The 23,310-nt window shown below is 41.2% G+C and overlaps 1 protein-coding gene across 1 annotated transcript in view; it reads right to left on the reverse strand.

The window, feature by feature from the left end:
• Nucleotides 1–268: 268 nt before the first annotated feature.
• LOC133491010 (potassium/sodium hyperpolarization-activated cyclic nucleotide-gated channel 1) overlaps nt 269–23,310 on the reverse strand; it is an 87,142-nt gene continuing 64,100 nt past the window's right edge. The window contains exons 7-8 of the mRNA XM_061801825.1: nt 15,131–15,295; nt 269–4,485 (exon numbers count right to left, since the gene is read on the reverse strand). Coding sequence (XP_061657809.1) covers nt 3,413–4,485; nt 15,131–15,295 — 1,238 coding nt within the window. The 3' untranslated portion in view covers nt 269–3,412. The remainder of the gene's footprint in view (nt 4,486–15,130; nt 15,296–23,310) is intronic.

Consider the following 23,310-nt stretch of genomic DNA (forward strand, 5'->3'; position numbering starts at 1 on the left):
TGCTCAGAACATAGAAAGCAATCGTTTGACCTGCGAGGGAGAGAATGTGTCTTTTGGGCAGGCAGCTTTACGACTTTGGCCCTGTCACTTGAAAGGTAATGAATGGAAATCCCCTTCCCAAAGGTATTTTCAATATTTCGCCTGGGCCTGGAAGTGCTGACTCTCCCAGAACCTTTTCCCAACCATCTGTAGGTTCTATGGCGACTTGCCCAAATCAAAAAGACGATGACGCACACATTCGCTTTTAAATGACAATAGGTCGTTTATTTTCTATATCTTAAAGGTTTATTATTTACAATTTAAAACAAAAACAAAAGAAAAATAAAAAGGATCTTTTTGACAAACACTGTTTGTCTGCATATTGTTGTAAGAAAGGTTACATGAATCTTTCTTGTCCTCCGCGAAAAAAACTCAAAACTGAAATGTGGCTCTTGTCATCTATGAAAAATCTTTTTGCATCTCTACTTTTATTCCGCCGACACCAAACAATCCGACGTATGATGGCAAAAAAAAAAAAAGAACAAAATGAAAAATATACACACAACCATACAGTATGTGCTGGTTAGTTGAGGGTCTCTATGGTGCTAAAGTGTAAGCTTGTAATGTCGCCATTAATGCCCATCTGGTAACTGATCTAAAGAGGAAAGAAAAAATAAAAACAAAAGCACATAGTTGGGAAGCACTCCCTCCAAAGGCAAGTATAAAATAAGATTTTTTTAAAAAATGCGAAAAAGTAACAGACCTCCGACGCATCATTAATCGTTCCTATGTAACTATGGCAGATTCACAATTAAGCGCTCATTGTTTAAACCCACCACCAAAAAAAGATGTTTAGTTTTCTACTTCAAAAGTGCAATTTGTAACAAAAATACAATAACTTTTTTTTCCCTCACTTTGGCCAGTTTCCTTGCACAAACGTCAGTGCCTAAGCTATGAAAAAGAAATGTATGAAAGGTGCTTAATGTTTGTATCTTTTGTCGACTGTGATATTTCAAGATTGCAGTACCCCTGCCTCCCCCCCCAAAAAAATGAAAAAAAATCCACTTTACAGATAGTGTGAATGTGAGAAAGAAAATGAACGAGCTGCTTGAAAAGGTTGGACGCTGTGAGACATTTGGCCGTGGCCGCAAACTCCTTGCCGTTCAAAAGAAAAACAACAACACAGACACAGACATAAGACGTAGAAGAGGAACATCTGGATGAACCAAAGATGAGCGGAACATGGCTCTAGTTTAGGCACAAATACGTAAGAATGTCCATGTGACAAGTCGATGCTCGCACAGAACGACAGCGAGGAGGGCGGACAGTTAACATAATCGAACATCCACATTTAACGTCAACATTATTATTACTTTTTTTTTTGTCGTGACAGTGCATGCGTTCATTGACAGCGGTTGTGGGAACGTATCGGTACACTATCAACACAAACTGGTTGCCAGAAGCTCTTTCCTCCAAGGACTTGGATAGGTTTAACCATCTCACTGTATTTACAGTATGTGCTAGGCCACCCTGGAGGCCACAATGACAGAAAGACTGGAGAGCTTTGCCTGGAAAGTTCTGGGACCAGTTTTGGGATGGTTTCGCCTGTCCGAGCCCACGGGGAAGGATTCACATGAGACGTAGAACCTTAATGCAAAAAGGAGCACCCTGGAGTCTTTAATCAGCCAAATTTGGGGGAAAGCTTAAAATCCTTAATTGGACCAGGGGACTATCTCATAATGCCGTAAACCCTCAAGCTACCTCCACTGAATCAACTTTTAAGAATTCATAACTTTGTTTAGTCCATTCCTGAAACAACAGCTACTATTTTGACAGTTGTTAATAATAATACGACTACAAGGGGTCCTCGGTTTATGATTGTCCACATTCATGAGGTTCCCAATTCAGAATTTATCCCCAAAATAGTAAGCCAAAAACGTGCCTTCAAATTTGTAAAACGTTTTGGAGATTGAATTGAAAAAGTCAAACATTCCGGTGGTTTTACAGTTAATAATTGAAACCAAGTCTTTGGAAAATATACCGCTTAAGTCGCAATGTGGGAGTTAGTACCAAAGGATTGCTGCGACACATTTTTAATCCAAGAGAAGTAGCAGCCTTAACAATCAATATTAAGAGGAGAAGAAAACATGAACAATTATAAATATATTTCCAAAGCTGGTAATTTAGGAACCTCCAATGCCATCAAACAAAATGCATACTGAACCGAACATTGCCTACAAAAAAAAAAAAAAAAAGAAGTAAAAGTGGATTCTTTAACTTTTACTGTTCGGTGGTTTTAAGTGGTTTTTAGTTGAATAGACTCTTAAAAATAAAATATTCTTTTTGGCAAAATGGGACTCTCGTTGAGCCTGGTCACCAGTGTGCTCTTTTTTACATTAAGGTTCATTTGTCTTTTTTATCGTTTGCAGGTGGGTTCGCTGGGTTTCCCGACAGAAGTAAGACATTTCCTTATGATAGAGAGAATGCACCACACAGTATCTGTAAATACTAGCTCTACAAAAACTATTTACAGCACACGTATAGGTAATCTTTATGTCACAGTCTATTGCATAATGGTGATAATTCTTTAGTTTATAAATATTATAAATATACACAGAGTTTAATTTCTTTCTTTGTCATCATAACGTCACCTTTCAATGATCCTAAATGAGGAATAGAAAACAAGCGCACCCATCCGACCTTTCGTCCATCCGTCACGCTCATCTTAAAGCAGCATTTTCTTTTATTCATTCCTTTAACACTGTCAAGGTTGAGAAGACTTCCCGAAAGTTTTAGTTTTCCGTAAGTCCCCCAAAAATTCCTTTGTGTGAGCATGTGCTTTTTTTGTTTGTTTGCTTGTTCTTCTTTGTCTTCTTTTTTTTTTTTTTTAAAGATGATTTGCAAGTGTTTACTTTGTACGTATGATTCCACAGTGACGCTGAAAGCTGCTTCTTCCTCGTTGGTGGAAAAGGAAGTCACCATCCATAATGCATTGCAGATAAAAAAAAAACAAATGTATAAATAAAAAAATTCATACATTGTATATAATTCATTATATTTCTCAGAAAGGAAGACATTTTTTTATACTACAGCTTTTTTCAATTGCCATTGTGAAATATATTATAGTTGGATTTCAACACACAGTCACATGCACTCGCACATCCTCACAACGCTTCCACTCGTATCATATATACAGATACACACATACAGGCCGTATACCAGATACTGTATGTGTATATTTTCCTAGATATGGCATAAAAGAAAAAGAGATTATCTGTATAATATACATTCTTAAGTAGGGAGACAATGTGTCTAAAATATAATCCAAGGGAGGTGTATGTACAGGATTTCAATGAGGTTATCTGAGAAGAGAAAACTATGCTGAAGTAGTTTGGAGGTCCTCCATTGTTAAAAAAAAAAAAAAAAAATGGGATCATAAATTTGATGCAAAGCGCATTTTGTCTTGGTCAGTCTCTGTACTGCTCAGGACAGAATCTCTCCGAGAGCCAGGGGATTCCCTGTGTTGGCCTGATGATGACGAGGCTGCCGTCGCTGCCGCCATCGCCGCTGATGTGGAGCGGACGGGAGGCAGGGCCCCCGACGACATCTGCCGGAACAAATTTACCCGCTGGGGCACTGTGGTGCGGATGCCGCTCTGGAGACTCATCCCCTGGATGGCCGCCGCAGCCGCTGTCACCGCGAGCGGCGTGATGGAGGCCAGCGAGTCGCCCGAGGCTTGATGCGCCCGCAGCCCGAGCGACATGTCGTGCGGCAGGGATGGCTGCGAGGCAGACAAGTGTCGCACGTCTCGACTCAAGCTGCCGGACTGCAGAGCCTGCGTGCTCTTGTGGACGTCGCCTCGCTGGGGCGAAGGGACCTGCTGCTGCTGCGGGGACTGCTGCTGCGTCACGGCACCACCTGCGGCTGACACGGGTGTCTGCTGGCTAAGTTGCGACTGCTGGCCGGTGAGAGATGCCTGGCCGACAGGCTGCTGGATGAGCGAGAGCTGGGACGCCGTGGGAGAGCCGTATTGGAAGCTACGGCTGGCCAGTGGCGTCTGTACCGGTGGGCTGCACATGGCGGCCGTGAAGGAGCACGGCGACATGATGGCGCCCTGGAGCGGCGTCTGGGGGTTGGCGGAGGAGGAACCGAGATGGGAAACGCTGGTAGTGGGGTAGAGGGCCGCTGCGGCGGCAGCCGGCAGCATTCGGGCAGCGGAGGCGTTGGCAATAGCTGAAGCACTGTAGGTCAAAGGGACCGACGACTGCTGGAACTGACTCATCCCGAAGGCGGCGGAGAAGGGCTGCTGTGCTGGCGAGTTAATGATGGAATTGCCGGACATTGGCGTCGAGTTCATCCCGCTGACCGACTGCTTGCGGTCCACCATCATCACCATCTCCCGGTCCTGGCGAATGATCTGTTTCAAGATCTCGTTCTCCTGCGTGTTGAAAACGCCGGCGTTCAGGTCCTTCTGGAACTTCTGCAGCAGTAAAGAGTTCTTCTTCCCTGTTGGGGAGCAGTCGAGAGAGGTGAGCTGGCCTGGCTCAGGGCAAACACGACAAGATGCTGCTTGAAGACTTAACCAGAGGTGGGAAGTAACCACCTACCACTTAACTATGATTCCGAACTACATTTTTCTGCTACGTGTGCTTTGAGTTTGTATTTTTTGGATAACTTTATTTTTTGAAAACAAATATCTACACGTTGTACTCCTTACTTTGTCAAAATGGGCTTGTTACTTTCCCAACCTTTGCAGATGATAACACCTCAGCTGGTTATTATTTTTATCGGAGGCGTCAAAGATGTGTAATTATGAATCCCACTCGAATTATAATTTGGACGCTCTTTATTTAAATATGATTGGCTACTGCCACCAAGAAACCTCGATGCAGCAGACAATCATTGGAGCAGGCTCTACCCTACCTCAAAGTGAGATTCGTAAAATGCGATCAACAAGTTAGCTGAATGAGTGATGGTTGAGTGGGGTGAACCCATCAAACTTTTCCCTGAACTGAAAAAGATAAAGTCCACTGTCCTGATATCCTACGTTCGTGACCCATCACTCTTTGGCAAAGTCAAGGGGGCAGTCATATATTAATAGAATGCAGTTTCGAAATTGTTTTCAACTAACCACGAGAGTTACCATGTCTAGAATTGGGGGAATAAACACTTTGGACATGCTCCAGAGTTAGATAACGTGGTTCACTAGCGTAGCTTTGATAAGCTCGTTTTCTACTCTATTGTTACTTCACAAAATGAGAGATAGAGCGGAGAAGCAATTTTAATAAATGGTTAGCATACCGTCAGAGACGGTCCATGCTTTGTCAGTTCACAACTTCAGCAAAACTGTGCAAACATGCAGTTTTGTAGCCAATGCTAGTTACTTGCTCACCCTCAAAAAAACAATAACTGACCTAACAACCAACATGATTCATTCTCCTCACTCTTTTTTTTTTTCCCCATTGTGCTCAACTATCAAAATGAGTATTTCAAAAGGTTGAGAGTAAATATTACATTTTATTTGTGTACTTATGACATATCACTGCATGTGTCTCAACTTCTACCCAATTAGAGTGTGTGAGTACTTTTACCACCTCTGGACGTGACCGATGACAGTCACGGTAATTTCTAATGTCTTCAGGCTGCACCTTCACACATTCACTCTAAGCTCGGTCGTATGGAACGTGAGGTGAGAGGTACACTGAATGGTGATGGTGGGATGGCGACTAAAGGTATCTGAGAGGAAGGGGTGAAGGACACATAAAAAGACAGATTTCGTGTGGCGTCGACTGGCGGGGAAGTGCTGACAAAACACGGAATACTGATGATTCGCAGCCACGAGTCACGACTGGACATTTTTCCCTCTTAAACATGTCTAATTTGCAATCTATTCATACCACAAGGACTAGTGCACACACAAGGAAACCACTTCTCAAGATAAAAAAAAAAATATTTTACCATTGTTACCACAGAGTGCTTTTGAGGTGACGTTCATATATATTTATGAAACAATTACGAATGGCTGTTGTGCTCCCAACTGGACTGCACAATTAAGTTAGAAAATTGCATAATTCCTCTCTTGCTGCATTTAAAACTACTTTGCCACAGTGGCTACGCATAGTGGAGACCCCCCAGGAACTTAAAAATGCAATCGATTCATGTTGAAAATGAACTAATTACTCATCATAAAGGGCATATTGCGCTGGCGGTCCTCCCCTTTTTTACGCACGGTTTGGATATGCGTCATAGCAGCTCGCGTCGGCGGGTTGTATTCCATCTGTTTGGACGAGGCCTGATTCAAATCTTGGGACTGGCTTTTAAATGACTTTTTTGAACATTACATCCTGTAATATGTACTGTAGTTATGACTTTACTGCTGTATCAGCAAAGGTTAGTAATCTACCAATAGTAAGTTCTCAAACTACGGCGCCTTCCAAGTCTTTCAAACACGGGTTATGTTGCCCCGTAGACAGTAGGAAACTCACTCATACTACAGTTTTAAAAAATTCTAGTAATGCTAAAGGATTTTGCATAACATTATAGCTTCTTTCCTTTAAATGGGAAACTTGAGGTCCAAAAAATCTCAGTATATTCTCTAGAATGTATTATTTTATTCATTTTAAATGAACCTGTTTGGAGTACAAGAGAGAATCCACATATCGCCCATATCACAATTCACTCCTGGGAAAAACCTCTGGTAGATTTTTTTCCATTAATAAAACTACTCCGATTTTTGTATATTTATGATGCCCCCCACCCCTCTTTAAAGGCCATTATTTTATAATATTCTGCTCGAACTTTCTTTTCTGAATGGAAACAAAAAAACAAAACGGCAGATCTTGATCTTGTTTAGGAAGGACTGCCATAGCTTTGGTAGCTTCGGAAAACTACAAAACTGCTAAAGCACCTGAAACTTTCCCTGTCATGCCATGTCGTGTCCATCAAGCCTAACCAGCAACCGAGCGTTTTTTGTGGCTTCTTTGGAGCTTCAAAGACAAGACTGCAGTATGGTACATTGCAACAGACCGGTACGGTCATTTAGAACCTTGTCATGATGATGCAGTGACTGAAGCCATCCAACGCCAAAGGGCGTACTTCTAACGATCACTGCGGGCTTTGCGTATCGACAGTGCGTGACATAACGTTGCTGGCTAAAGAAGACGGAGTGGGCTAGAAGAGCGCCGGAGGCTTCAGCCTCAGTCACTTCATCATGAAGACTCCGTCCGCCCTCCAAGGGCTGAACGCTTCTACGCTCGAACGACGTTTTTTCGCTCAAGGCCGCCGATAAGCTAACAACCTCACATCGGGCTTAAGAAGGATTGATGTCACCTCTGTGGACTGCTGTTTCTCACTAAAGGCTAAAGCTAGCACCACACACTACCAGTTGACTTACAATGCAGTTTTTATTGCATTTTTAAAGATGACGGTGTTTAGCTCTGTGGATTGGAAAAACAGTCAACAATTCAGAACACTCACGTGGCTGTTTAGACAACCAAAAAAAATATGGTGTCCAAAAGAGCTCACGAGAAAAGAGTGGGTCGCAATTTTTGCTCTGCTTCACTTGCTGAAACTAGAGTAATGTAATTTTACAACTTCTTTGAAATAGTCCTTTTGTTTGTTTTCAATGGTAAGACCTTTTCACTTCACACAAGTTGTCTGCCAAAAATTACTAATTTGAAACATGAACATATAAGTAAATGCACATCCTATCAACCCCAATTAAATAGGTTTCATGTTGAAAAACAAAAGATGTATGGCATGTAGTTCACCAACATATTCACATTCACATTTTCATCCTATCATGTAGATTTGTTTTCAACCGATGATCGCAAAGCTTCAAAAATTCAAAATGTGCCTCGCCTTTAAACAATTATTTAGAAACCAAAAAACTGTTTCAAATTGGGAAAGAAAAAGCAGAATGTTTCCTTTTAGAGTAAAACATTTGAAAACATGTTAATTTGAGTGTAAATCTTAATAGATTGTTTTTTCTCTTTCTCTTTTTTTGAGAGACCCTGTATCGATTACTTTTTCTAAACTAGACCAATTGATCCTCCATTTGTTACAATTCCCATTGATCACCACACTTTAACATCTGCATCTAGTATTGTCCACATCTCATTATCATCAAAATAATTGGTAATTATTATTTACCCCATAAACATGTACTTAATTTTTTCAGGTACATTTTAAAATCTCAAGTAGAACTCTATAAAAATAAGGCAAAAAAGACATTCAAATTTAATTAACTGCCAAATGACAAAAAATGATGATGGAAAAGAAATAACTATTTTTATGCATTTTTAACTGAACCTACACAGATACCCTCCTAAAAACCACACAAAAGTGACAAAAAAATACGTGAATAAATAAGCATTACAAAATACTAAACAATATATCCATTCATTCATTTTCTGACCCGCCTATGCTCACAAGGGTTGCCGGAGCCTATCCCAGCTGTCTTCGGGCAGGAGACAGGGTACACCCTGAACTGGTTGCCAGCTAATCACAGGGCACATAGAAACGAACAACCAGTCACAACCACAATCACACCTAGGGACAATTTAGAGTGTACAATTAATGTTGCATGTTTTTGGGATGTGGGAGGAAACCGGAGTCCCCGGATAATAGCCACGCAGATACGGGGAGAACCTGCAAACCCCACACAAGTGAGATTTGAACGCTGGTCCTCAGAACTGTGAGGCCAAGCCAAGTTACTCCACTGTGCTGCGTAAACATAACATATAAAACATAAATATGAATACATGTATGACATCAGAAGTAAAGGGGTGAAAGTATGCTAAACAAATAAATATGAACATTAGGATGAAAACAAACATGATTGAAATCTGAAAACAAAACAAAACAAAAAAAATTGTCATTTTCAGTCAGAATTCCTTAAGGGCAGGGGTGGGAAACCGTTTTTCAAACGTGGGCTATTTTTGTGTTTATAACAAAGACCTCTGAGTGGCATATTAATCTTATGAAAAATAAGATGGAACAAATGTTTATCTTATGTATATAATGAGGATTTGTAGGCAAAATGGGCTTTTTAGAATTTCAACGCCAAGCCGACCAAATAAAATGCCCTCATTGGCCGTGGATGGCCCAAATGTTCCCCACCCGTTTGTAACGAGAAACACCCCCCTTTTTCAGACCACATTGGGATAAAACGCTCAGTAATATATGATACGATATGTGTTGTGTATAGAAGAAAAACAGAACATTCTATTTTCGTCCATGTGTGGTAGCAGATTTATTTTTAATGGTAGTGAAGTTGGAATGTAAGGTTATGAAAATAATGTAATGTGAAAAACTCTACAGGGTGGGCAATTGCATTAGCAAAGTTTTACTAATCTGAAGATTTGAACCCTTTCAACAAAATATTCAAAATAAAAGCTGAGCCAGAGTCCAGGTGAATATTCTATAACAGCACAAGAAATGTAAAAAAAAAAAAAAAAAGTCATGTGAATGAGGTATCTTTGTTTCCTGCATTCTTTCCCTTGTTGACATTAGTTATGTGTCCATCCGGCGACCGGTGCGGGTGCTTGGAAATATGCGTATGCATCCTAGTGCAGAGGAGGGAGGAGGGTTGGGGACAAGAAGCTGTCGGAGGATGAATTTAGGGACGGGTCCCACTAAGCCAGCCTTTACAGGCACACTTTTTTTCCCCCTTTTTCTCAAGTCGCCGTTCGAATGTTGCAGCTGGAAAGAAATGTTTACCTGGTGCCTACTCGTCGGCCAGGACACTCTTGAAAACGAGATGAGCTCGTCTCAAGACGGACTCCTGGTCAGGTGATTTTTAGATAGATAGAAGATCACGTCAAATGTGCAACACGTTACTTTTTTCTTTGCTTTTTTTTCTCAAATAAGAGCAAGACAAGCACGTTACCAAATGCAGTTCATATCAACGATACAGTCATGACAACGCACGCGTCTTCCCTTGTATGAGACAAACTCCCCTGTTAGGTGGGGGTGGTGGTGGTGGTGGTGGGCGGGACAGGAAGTGAAGCCACTCTGAGATGTCACTCAGACTGGGTGGTTGTCTTTTTCTTTTTTTTTCTTTTTTCTTTTTAATATAACAGGAAAAAGGGCAAATGCAGCTTAAAGGGCATCATTTTATGAAAAGCTACACCGAGACAAATTTAGATGCCTTTCTCGCAACGGAAGAGTGCAACCCCGTCTCCTTGGACTTCGGTGAAACGAAAAATGGAAATTCATAGTATGACTTTTCCGTACTCTGTGTCATATTTTTTTTTAAATGAGGCAGAATTTGAACCACTTAGCGAGACTCATTGTATGTGGAAATGGCAATATACACTACGCTACGTGCCAACCTTTACACGTGAATTTAATGTGACCTTCTCATAACTTTTGAACACAAACTTCCCGCTGTTCAGTGTTTTAGAAGGTTTTCCACCATTTGCTGTTCCCGAACAAGGAGTTGAATGGCTTAAACGACAACTGGTTTCTGACCCCTTGAATCGACCAACACAATGCTAAAGACCTCTACAGTATGCCTTTATGTGACTCTTCCAGTTTCTCTTCATGTGTGTTCTTATCCTCGTAACTTCACCTAGAGTGAAGAGAATAAGTATGTGAACACCCTGCTATATTGCAAGTTCTCCCACTTACAAATAAATCATGGAGGGGTGTGAAATTTTCATCTTAGGTGCATGTCCACTGTGAGAGACATAATCTAAAAAGAAAATTCCAGAAATCACAATGAATGATTTTTTTAACCATTTGTGTGATACAGCTGCAAAAAAGTATTTGAACACCTGCCTATCAGCTAGAATTCTGACCCTCAAAGACTTGTTAGTCCGCTTTTAAAAGTCCACCTCCAATCCATGTATTATCCTGAATTAAAACGACCTGTGTGAGGTCGTTTGCTGCATAAAGACACCTGTCAACCCCATACAATCAGTAAGACTCAAACTTGTCACATGGACAAGACCAAAGAGCTGTCCAAAGACACCAGAGACCAAATTGTACAACTCCACACGGCTGGAAAGGGCTACAGAGAAATTGCCAAGCAGCTTGGTGAGAAAAGGTCCACTGTTGGGAGCAATCATTGGAAAATTTAAGAAGCTAAACATGACGGTCAATCTCAATCGGAGTGGAGCCCCATGCAAGATATCACCTAGTGGGGTCTCAATGATCCTTAGAAAGGTCAGGAATCAGCCCGGAACTACACGACAGGACTTTGCCAATGACCTGAAAAGTGCTGGGACCACCGTTTCCAAGGTGACTGTTGATGATACACCAAGACGTCATGGTTTGAAATCATGCATGGCACGGAAGGGTCCCCTGCTTAAACCAGCACATGTCAAGGCCCGTCTTAAGTTTGCCATTGACCAGTTGGCTGATACAGAGGAGTCATTGCAGAATGTTTTGTGGTCAGATGAGACCAAAATGGAATTTTTTGGTCATAATTCCACTAACCGTGTTTTGAGGAAGACGAATGATGAGTTCAATCCCAAGAACACCATCCCTACTGTGAAACATGGGGGTGATGGCATCATGCTTTGGGGGTGTTTTTCTGCGCATGGGATAGGACAACTGCACTGGATTAAGGAGAGGCTGACCGCAGCCATGTATTGTTAGATTTTGAGGAACAACCTCTTTCCCTCAGTCAGAGCATTGAAGATGGGTCGTGGCTGGGTCTTTCAACATGACAATGGCCCGAAGCACACAGCCAGGAAAACCAAGGAGTGGCTCCGTAAGAATCATATCAAGGTACTGGCGTGGCCTAGCCAGTCTCCAGATCTAAACCCAATAGAAAATCTTTGGAGGGAGCTGAAACTCCGTGTTTCTCAGCGACAGCCCAGAAACCTGTCTGATCTAGAGAAGATCTGTGTGGAGGAGTGGGGCAAAATCCCTCCTGACATGTGTGCAAACCTGGTGAACATCTACAGGAAACGTTTGACCTTTGTAATTGCAAACAAAGGCTACTGCACCAAATATTAACATTGGTTTTCTCAGGTGTTCAAATACTTATTTGCAGCTGTATCACACAAATAAATTGTTTAAAAATCATACATTGTGTTTTCTGGATTTTTCTTTTTAGATTATCTCGCTCACAGTGGACATGCACCTACAATGAAAATTTCAGACCCCTCCATGATTTCTAAGTGGGAGAACTTGGAATATAGTAGGGTGTTCAAATACTTATTTTCTTCACTGTAAGTGGCCAAGTGCATCTGTTTGAAAGTACTCTTGATCAGTTGTTGGGGTCAACTTGGACTCGTGATTTCAAAAAGTGTACAGCATGATGGTGAAGAAGAAGAAACCCAACTCTTAGGTGAATTGGGCCATTAATAGTTCATTCATTCATTTCAGTCATTTGGATACTTGTTCAAGAACAGCAAAATGTACAAAATGAAGACTAAAACAAAAACTAAAACAATGACTAGTGAGACGCGCATTAAAAACTTTCAAGGTCCAATTTAGTTAATCTCTAAAGTGGTAAAGTAGTTCCAGGTGTTGCTTGTATTTGTCCCTGGTGTGAATCTGTTTTCAGTTTATGAAGGTTACAACTCCTACCGCTTCATCGTTGACAGTTTTATTGATATATTATTGGTACCCTGGGTTACATAATTAGAGACCGTTGCACATAAGCGGTATTCTCTATTCTCTCTTGGTATTTAACCACTTGGTGTCTATAATGCCATTTGTCTGTTTGAGTAAATAAAAGCCACAACTCTCTAATACCCACTTACCCACTCTGGGGTAAAAACAATACTATGTGATATTATTTATTAGTATGACTTTTCACCACGACACAACCGCCTCGCAAATGGCAGCTGCAAAGCTGACCTTTATACTGTAGTTCTCAAAGAAAGTGCTAATCTTCACTGTACCTCATCACGGTTTCCTCTTAAAATGAATAGCCAAGGCTATGAATTCATCCATTCATCCATTTTCTGAGCCGATTATCCTCACGAGGGTCGCGGGAGTGCTGGAGCCTATCCCAGCTATCTTGAGGCAGGAGGCAGGGTACACCCTGAACTGGTTGCCATCCAATCGCAGGGCACATCAAGACAAACAGCCGGACTCACAATCACACCTTGGGACAATTCAGAGTGTCCAATTAATGTTGCATGTTTTTGGGATGTCAGAGGAAACCCACACAGGCTTGGGGAGAACATGCAAACTCCACACAGGCAGGACCAGGACTGAACCCTGGACCTCAGAACTGTGAGGTCAACACTTTCCAGCTGCCCCACCGTGCCACCTATTTCAATTTTTAAATGTATTTTTACACAAATTTGAACACATCATTGTAAAATGTAATACAAAATGTACTGTCGTACTTCAGGCAGACAAAGCGTGCACGTTTGTTGCACAGGGATGTCAGTCCGAGGAGAAAAGGTTGCCTTCATTACATGAAACCCGCGTGTCGTCTTGGATGAGTGGCGCTAATCAATGTGTTGTGTTGCACCGGAGCGGAGTGTCCTGACACGGTTACGCTAACTTGGTGTAATGAGACCAGAATCAGGTGTATTGACGCGCTTGAAGGACGCACAAACATGGACATGACAGTGAAAAGCAACAGGAACAGGTAGATATACACTGCAGCTCCAAAATTGACAACATAATAGGCACAAAAAAAAAAAGAAAAGAAAAAGCATTGAAAAGGCAGCTTACCACCAATGGATGTTAAGACTTTAATCACGGTGTACGATTTTTGAGACGCTACGTACGACAATGCGCAGATACACAGTGTGCTTTGGTTGCTCGTGTGAGCGTGTAATTAGTGGAAAACAACGCTGAGACGAGCGTATGGTCGGAGAGAGACGCTGGGCCCAGCTCCAGCCGCCCAGCTGGGTGAGCGGCACCGTGGATAAAGCGGAGCCGTAGGCCTGGGCACCCTGTCACGTACTGGGGGTGATCAGTGGAAGTAGTCCCAAAACAAAATGTGTTCTGTTCTCTTTCTGTGGTGTAACAATGTTAACATCCCAAGAAGTTATTGTTGAAAATTGGTATTTTTTTTAATACAGTAGTAAGTCGAAAGAGAACAGAGAATACTGCTTATGTGAACAATTTATGACCTGGAATTTGACCAAATTATGTTCTTTAATTGGGCCTACCAATTGATCATTTAAAAAGAGTTTGTGAAGGCCAGATGAAGATTGTACATATTTTGGATGCACATTTGTTTTACTTTGATGACTTTCCATGATTTGCTGTGGAAACATTAGTTTTATGCTCAAACTTTCGAGGTTCCAATGTATAAATGGCCACTATTCAATTGGTGGCCAATTCTAGAATTAAGGAAAACACAACAGGCAAATTAACGTCCCTGTTAGAAATGAATTGCCCAGTTCATTTCATACATGTGCCCCTTTTAAATGTGTACCTTATTTACCATTTCATGGCAAAGTTCTTTAGAGTCATACTTTCAAATAAGGAATCCCGATTGTGGCTGAGTTTGTATAACTGGATTATCCTAGAGAGGGAAGTGGGGATGTTCTAACCTGAAGCAACTTCCTGTTTCCTGTAGCTGGCTTCGATTCAGTCTGGTTGTTTTCGAGCAGGGGTGGGGAACCTTTTTCCCATTAGGGGCCCAAAAGTCCTCCCAGGGCCAGAGTGAATTGATGAAATAATTATGATGCAACGATAAACAACATTTTTATTATTATGTATGAGCATTTTTGGGGTTTGAATGGGTGTGGGCCTTTTTTTTAGAGTTGCATTCAAATGGTCTCACCGTATTTGAGGTTCCCCACCCCCGGTTTAAAGCCCTCTTATTCGGGGGTGGGGTGCTGCTCATACCCAGGAGTGCAAATGAGCGGGAAGAGGGCCACACAACACATGCATGTGAGGTTAGCTTCCATCCACTCACTGGCGTCCAGTGAGGGTGGGCGGGGTCAACGCCTAGCCCGACCCCCAGGACGGCGGCATGCGCATCCTCCCCAGTTAATCCAACCATAAAGATTGGTTCTTTACAAGGATTAATGCTGGTTCCAACACGGGTGTTAATTCATCAGGACAAATGACAGCATAACAAGGCCATGCGGCACAAGATGGCGGACACGATGCTTTCATGGAGGGAAGACGGCAAACGTGTGACCAGAGATGACACAAATGCATGATGACAGGCAAAAGAAAAAAAAACAACAAAAAAAGGACAGAGGATGAGGACCCTTACCGATACGATCCAAGCGGTCAATGGCGACCGTCTCGAAGGCCCGTCGCATCATGGGGTACTCTTCCAGAACCTCGTTGAAGTGGTCCACGGACAGCGAGAAGAGGCGGCAGTAGGTGTCGGCTCTCACGCTGGCCGTCCTTCTGCCTTTGGTGAGAAGGCAGATCTCTGCAGGGTAACAGGAAACAAAGATTTATACAAACACAACACAAATGGTTACAGATTGATGACTATAATACATATTTTTAAAACTCTGCGCAAATTGAATAAATTTTTACTTGGCTGCAACACAGCATGTGTATGTGGATGTCATTTTTTTTTTTTTTTTGTCCAATCAGATTTCAGCGGTCATGGGCTCTATTTTCATAGACAGCGCACCTCTGGCAGGGCACAAAACCTGGCGTATCCTGATTTTTGTGCAAGTGCAAGCCTCGCTCCGCCTGTTTTTTTTTTTTTTTTTTTTTGTCAATTTGGCAGACCAGTCAGCGACAAGTTTGGCGTTCCGGTCCAGTGAGGTTGTGTCCTTTGTGTCAGAACGTTGGTCTAAACTTACATCTACTGAGGCCATATCTGAATCTTGTCCGGCTCGTCTAACACAATTTTTTATTATTTAATCAGGGCACTGACAGACAGAGTCTAAGGTCTACGGACATTAGATTTATTCCATTCAAATTGTTGAGGAAATCAATTAATTATATGCACTGTTAGTACAGTATTATCATCATCATCATTACATTTTCTAAATCATCCCACTGCACGGCTGGTGCGCAGTTGAACAATTGCGGGTGGTGATAGATAAAAGAAGTCTCCGGCCATATCTAAGTTGCTAGCGGTTATCACCAGCTCATACTGTATTCAATAAAGGTAGCTGCTCATATTGTCTGTTGCCACACTGGCCAAGAGCAGTGACAATGCTCCACGCACACACGTATTGTTGCGACTATGAACAAACGTGCCCACAATGCTCTGAACGTTTGTAGCACGATGTTACCATAACCGGTAGCTCAATCAGAGCCTTCATTTACCTGGACTGATTAAATTAAAAGCTTCCCTTCATTAAGACTACACTAGACGGGATCACTGCTTGTGACAAGGCCTCATATTAGTAGCATGGTACCAATTTGGTAACAGCGCTACCAAGAGAATAGCATTTTTTTTAAATAAATGATACAGCTCATATTCAAATCCCAAACAGACTACGGTGTGGGTGTTGATTTATGAGGGATTCAACTATAACTATGTGGATTTGTGATATCAAATTTAAGCACTGATTGCAGGCTGCACCTTAACGAAATGTCCGTGACACATCAGGATCCAGATGAACCTTCAATGTGAAGGCACAAAAGGAGACGCTTACGTCAAGCGTAAATAAATTCTGCCGCTTGAGCAGCGCTAAGACCATTTAACATCCGCTGCACGGCTAATGGCCTCTGAATGCAATGCAGTCTAGTCCTGTCAAGCATCACACCGCATCGCTGCATTGCACCAACCCCGCTGCCTCTTTTTCAGTCTTAAGGCATGCCTCTGCGATATGAAGGGAATGAACCACTTTGCAGTAGCGTGTTTACTGACTCAGTCCCACGTGTCAACACGTCCTGGCTGTCACTGTATTCAACATTCAAACTGTAAATGACTATTGATCCAAGTGTCAAACATGTTTTACTTTATCAAGTGTAAAAAAATACATGACTAAGCTTTAGACATTTATTCTAATGACCTTTATCTGTTCATTTGTGAAAAAAGGTTTATTTTTGCTGTAGTTTGTGTCAGTGCATTCCTACATATAGCATGTCATCCTTGCTAAAACGTGGTACACAAAATATAAATAAATGTACCCATGATAATTGTACATTAAATTAGTCCTTAGAGAAGGGAAAGGAAATGCAATTTATGGTTGCAGTCTTATGAAAAGCACGAGTGTACATCCATCCATCTATTTTTTGAGCCATTTCTCCTCACAAGGGTCATGGGAGTACTAGGGCCTCACCCAGCTGTCATCGGGCAGGAGGCGGGGTATACCCTGAACTGGTTGCCAGCCAATCGCAGGGCACATAGAGACAGACAAGTGTCACAGTCACAATCACACTAATTTAGAATCTGCGGGCAGATATCGACACTATCACTGAGCGGGAATCGATCCCATCCTACCTGCAACAAAGGCAGGTGTATGTACCACGAAACCATCAGTGACTCCACCACCAAATTTACATATAATGTTTAATTTTTTATCATTTTGAACAGTGCAATACAATTTTTAGGGGTCCTAATCACCACAGTGAAATTTCTCAGTAGCTTCCAGGACAAGTAGAGGACCTGCGTTGCGAGGTGGATGTTCTAACAGGCTGCCCAGCATTCCATTATTATTATTTTACCCGCAAACTTGTTGGATATTCCACAGTAACACAGTTCCAGCTAGACATCTAGTAAATGTATACTGCACCACCAAAGCACTTATTCTGGTGTTTTGTTCCTACTTTTCGTGATAGCTCAATGTTTGGCATGGCTCCTTCATCTTCTCCTCAATAATTACTCCTCGCTGTGATTATTTGTTAACAATACGTGTCAGAAGTGTTGTTTATTTGCCACCATGGAAGCAAGGATGATTGATTTAAAGTAATGGCTCCACACCACGGAAAGATAAATGTTGAGCTGCGCAGCTGGTTGCTGGCTTCCGGGGCGCAAGATAGCATAAAGCCGACCAATTGCATGATGGTTCACGAGCAGCAAGGAAGAAGTGGGAAGAATGGGTGAGTGTCCAAGGTGGAGGTGAAAAAAATAATATCTGGCTGATTTTGATCTTAATATGGAACAATTCAAGAACATGAATAAATTTATTCCTTAAAACTGAAATACATTTGATTTAGATTTTTAAACCGACATCTAACCCTTAAAACAGTTCCCATTTTAAAAAAAAAAGGACATCAATGACTTAAATATCCCCCAAACTAGGAAAAAAATTAAACCTTTAACTAAAAATTCTACTTTGATGCTTGTAAACTCAAAAAGAAAGGCTGGAAAACAATTTCAAGTAAAGGAAAATTGCAGCTCTTGCCTGCATTTCAATTAACACTGAATAGGCAAATTTAAGTCTTACTTTCAAGTAAATCAGCATAAGTATATGATGAAAACAAAGTTTGATGATCATTTCGAGGATTCTCCATTTTTTATTGGACTGCAAGAAAGAAGATGAAAACTCAGCCAGTGGTAGTTTCTACTCATTGCGCTGTATTCATTCAATGACTTCGACCCAGCTCACTCATTTGTACATCAAGCATGTAAACAATTCCTAGGATTTAAAGTTCAATTTGTTTCTGTTTAATACTGCAGTCCACCGCCCCGATCGGCTTTGCCTACATTTGTGTTCTTACATCTGACAGAAAGCAGCCCTTCTTCTTTTGGCTCGATTAAATCTTTATTACCACTTGTGCTGTGATCTTTGGCAGGAGCGTGTCGCGAAACTGAGCGTGGGGTGTGTGCGCTACGTCGGAGCAACACTCTCACGTTGGTGTGTGAACACAGTGCGAAGGCAAAAACGAAATGGTGAGGCCGAATTTATACAGATCACGCAGATCTTCTCAACATCATTTATATATATATATATATATATATATATATATATATATAATATATATATATATATATATATATAAAGTATAAAAATATACATGTATACATGTATATGTCTGTGCAGGATGAATAATAATAATAGTAATATATCATATACTACAATGCCCACTACTCTTACTTCTACTACCACTACTACTACTACAATTACTACTACTACTACTGCTACTACTCATAATAATAATAATAATAATAATAATAATACGGTCAGCACTCTTAATACCACAGTTCACTGTTTACAATTCCAGTACATTGTGCATAGTGTTTTACCAGACCTATGTATATCCGCAATTAGTCTCAATCTGAGAATGTCAAAAGTTTGTGATTATTTCACATTTAATAAAGGACGTTAGAGTGAAATGTTACTCCTGGATAGCACAACTGGTTTTAGTTACACAACTGTCTGTCTAAGGTAAAGTAAACATGGGAATTTAATTTAATACTGACCACAGGGAGTTAGAGCCAATTGTAATCCATAACAGGTGGTTAGGATACAGGGAGGATGGACACTGCTGTTGTTGCTCATTCAAACACTTTATTGAACAAACGAAAACAAAATACAGCAAATACAAGCACATACTTAGCCAACGTGCCGATTGGCTTAAATGACACGGTCACTCCACCCACAGAGTAACTAACGCGTCAGACAGTTAACAGCTGGCCAACTGGACATCCTCACTTTCATGTCACTCGATAAGCCAGGCTTGACTCTTAAAGGCAAACACCACATTTAGGGAGAGTCTTGTGTAGAACGTGAGGACAGCGAAGTCGACACATACGGTGATGAAAATAAGTATTTGAACACCCTGCTATATTGCTAGTTCTCCCACTTAGAAATCATGGAGGGGTCTGAAATTTTCATTGTAGGTGCATGTCCACTGTGAGAGAGATAATCTAGAAAGAAAAATCCAGAAATCACAATGTATGATTTTTTAACCATTTATTTGTGTGATAAAGCTGCAAATAAGTATTTGAACACCTAGGAAACCAATGAGGATATTTGGTACAGTAGCCTTTGTTTGCAATTACAGAGGACAAGCGTTTCCTGTAGCTGTTCACCAGGTTTGCATACACTGCAGGAGGGATTTTGGCCAACTCCTCCACACAGATCTTCTCTAGATCAGACAGTCGCTGAGAAACACTGAGTTTCAGCTCCTTCCAAAGATTTTCTATTGGGTTTAGGTCTGGAGACTGGCTAGGACACGCCAGAACCTTGATATGCTTCTTACGGAGCCACTCCTTGGTTTTCCTGGCTGTGTGCTTCGGGCCGTTGTCATGTTGAATAACCCAGCCACGACCCATCTTCAATGCTCTGACTGAGGGAAAGAGGTTGTTCCTCAAAATCTCACAATACATGGCCGCGGTCAGCCTCTCCTTAATATAAAGTAGTCGTCCTGTCCCATGTGCAGAAAAACACCCCTAAAGCATGATGCTACCACCCCCATGCATCACAGTAGAGATGGTGTTCTTGGGATGGAACTAATCATTGATCTTCCTCCAAACATGGTTAGTGAAGTTATGACCAAAAAGTTCCATTTTGGTCTCATCGGACCACAAAACTTTTCCCATGACTCCTCTGGATCATCCAAATGGTCATTGGCAAACTTAAGACGGGCCTTGACATGTGCCGGTTTCAGCAGGGGAACCTTCCATGCCATGTATGATTTCAAACCATAACGTCTTGGTGTATTACCAACAGGCACCTTGGAAACGGTGGTACCAGCTCTTTTCATGTCATTGACCAAGTCCTGTCATGTAGTCCTGGGTTGATTCCTCACCTTTCTAAGGATCATTGAGACCCCACGAGGTGATATCTTGTATGGGGCTCCACTTCAATTCAAATTGACCGTCATGTTTCGCTTCTTCCATTTTCTAATGATTGCTCCAGCAGTGGACCTTTTTTAACCAAGCTGTTTGGCAATTTCTCCATACCACTTTCCAGCCGTGTGGAGTTGTACAATTTTGTCTCTGGTGTCTTTGGACAGCTCTTTGGTCTTGGTCATGTTACAAGTTTGAGTCTTACTGATTGTCTGGGGTGGAGAGGTGTCTTTATGCAGCTAACAACCTCACACAGGTGCATCTGATTCAGGATAATACATGGAGTGGAGGTGGACTTTTAAAGGCGGACTTACAGGTCTTTGAGGGTCAGAATTCTTGCTGATAGACAGGTGTTCAAATAATTATTTGCAGCTGTATTACACAAATAACTGGTTAAAAAAATCATACATTGTGATTTCTGGATTTTTCTTTTTCGATTATCTCTCTCACAGTGAACATGCACCTACGATGAAAATTTCAGACCCCTCTATGATTTCTAAGTATATAAAAATACAATAACAATATAGCAGGGTGTTCTTATTTTCTTCACTGTATGATACCTGCATCTCATAGGATTATATGTATGTTTGTAGTTACATGTGTGAAGCTGAAAATAAGTCAGTAAATAACAATAATAATAATAACAATTAACATATTGTTATTTATTTTAACAATGATAAAAAAATCATAATGGGAAAAATTACCAGTCACTATTTTACTTAATTTTATATGAATCTATTCATTCCAGTAGGCTCTAGAGTGCTTTCGCTCTCGACCGTGATGCATTTGTGCCAGGCCCATGCGTCACTGGCCATGGTCGCTTTGTGACCTACTGTCCTCCTCCATGTCCATCTCATTAGCATTCTAATGGTGTCCTGTGGCTGCTTCTAGTTCCTCACTCAGCTTTACACTGGGTGAACTACTTCTCGCCCTCGCTTCAGTGGCAGTGTGTGAATCACCAGGGGAAGAAGAAAAAGAGAAAACGAGGAAGGTGCCTGGCTTCGTTGGCCCAGCTGTTCCCGACCGACGACCTATTCGGGGATCGCTTATCCACACACACGCGGGTGGCGTTACCAGCTGGGCAGCAGGGCAACAGCAGGTGGCTAGCTACAGGCACAACATGGCGAAAACCAGTATTGCGGTCTTGTTTTTAATAAATGTATATACTTTAGTAAGTATATGTTATATAATAGTGTAGTTCAGTTTGTACAATTGGAACAGACAGCATTTCTCGAGGAATCTTTAGCACAATAAGCTCCCGTTGCACACTTGCAGCAATGCACCCTCGTATCGGGTGGTATTAGAGTGGATTACATGTTAAAAGGAGATCATTTACTTTTTAATGGCGAGTTTAGAAATTAATAGCTGGGTCTCTGCAGTACCTGCCCATCTATCAAGTGTCAAATTAAACAATGAAGGCAATGTTTCATTCGTTCGCCATGTACGTCCAAAACTGTGTGCAATTTTGCCCTATTGTGACATCAAGCTGAGTTTTTTTTATTTTTTATTTTTTTACAATAACTTCAGTTTGGAGAAGATCCAACGCGTTCAAGCAACTACATCAAAGCATAGGAAAGAGCCCTGAAACGAATAGCAGAAAACCAGAAGCAATTGACATCTCCTCACTAAATATATTGGAATTTGTTTTATATCGGTAACTTCACTGAGTTGAATTCGTTTTCTAACCACACTTTTAACTCTAATCACTCCTATCTCAAATCAGCGTTCAGCAATTAAATTCATGGAAACACCATTTATCCGTTCGAGCCCAAAACACCCCAAAGATTCTTTTGAAAAAAATAAAAAAGCATTATATAGTATTATTATGTATAAATCATATACTAATAAATTAAACATGTATATAATTAAACAAATTTTTCATCATAATTTAATGATTTAATTCATTTTAATATCTTACTGCTTGTGTCTTTCCAGCCAGTCACTATGTCTTGTCTAGGTGTGCCTTGTTGCCTGTTTGTGTTTAGTTGCCGGTTTGTGGTCATTCCGTTTTCAGTACATTGTGTCCACTGCATTTAATTCTGTTATACAAACTGACAATGGTAATTTGGCAGCTTACTGATGAAATTCTCCCTGCTCCCCAAATACAACCAATTAATTTACTGTATTTACGCTCACTTTTTAATCGTAAACTCTTATCGCAACTGCCTTGCATTACCCTCTGTTGTCGGTAAATGAGCGTGAGGTGAGCAAATACAAATGGAAACAGCGATATTTGTGTTTGGCCATATTTACCCTGCATGAGAGCCGCCTTCTCAATAGGGACTGAGTAAAACAAGATGTAAAATGTTCCATAATTCACGATCCTTGGGGTATTTTGTCAAAAGCATGTGATAATATGTTATTAAGATAATGAAATAATTATTTCTGTGTGGGGAAAATGTGTGATATGTATGTCCCTTTTAAAAGTGGACTGGAGAAAACTGATGTGGAACAAAGTCTGCTGCTATCATTGTTAATTCCATATGTCAAGTTCAGACCACCTTATCTCTCCACACTCACACTTATTCAAGCCCTTTACAACACACAAGTTGCATATCCCGAGCATGATCGCCGGTGTCATATCAAGAGGATGATTCGTCTGAATGAGCTGTTCTGCCTTCCATGCCTGCTCCACGCAGAACCTCAATGAAAAGCCCCACAGCTCGGCACACTGACACATGAACAGACACTTTATGACAGCAACCCCCTTAGTTTTGAACGTACGGTGGAAAACCAAAAAA

The sequence above is a fragment of the Syngnathoides biaculeatus genome, chromosome 17 (assembly GCF_019802595.1).
Source record: "Syngnathoides biaculeatus isolate LvHL_M chromosome 17, ASM1980259v1, whole genome shotgun sequence".
Taxonomy (NCBI): Eukaryota; Metazoa; Chordata; class Actinopteri; order Syngnathiformes; family Syngnathidae; genus Syngnathoides; species Syngnathoides biaculeatus.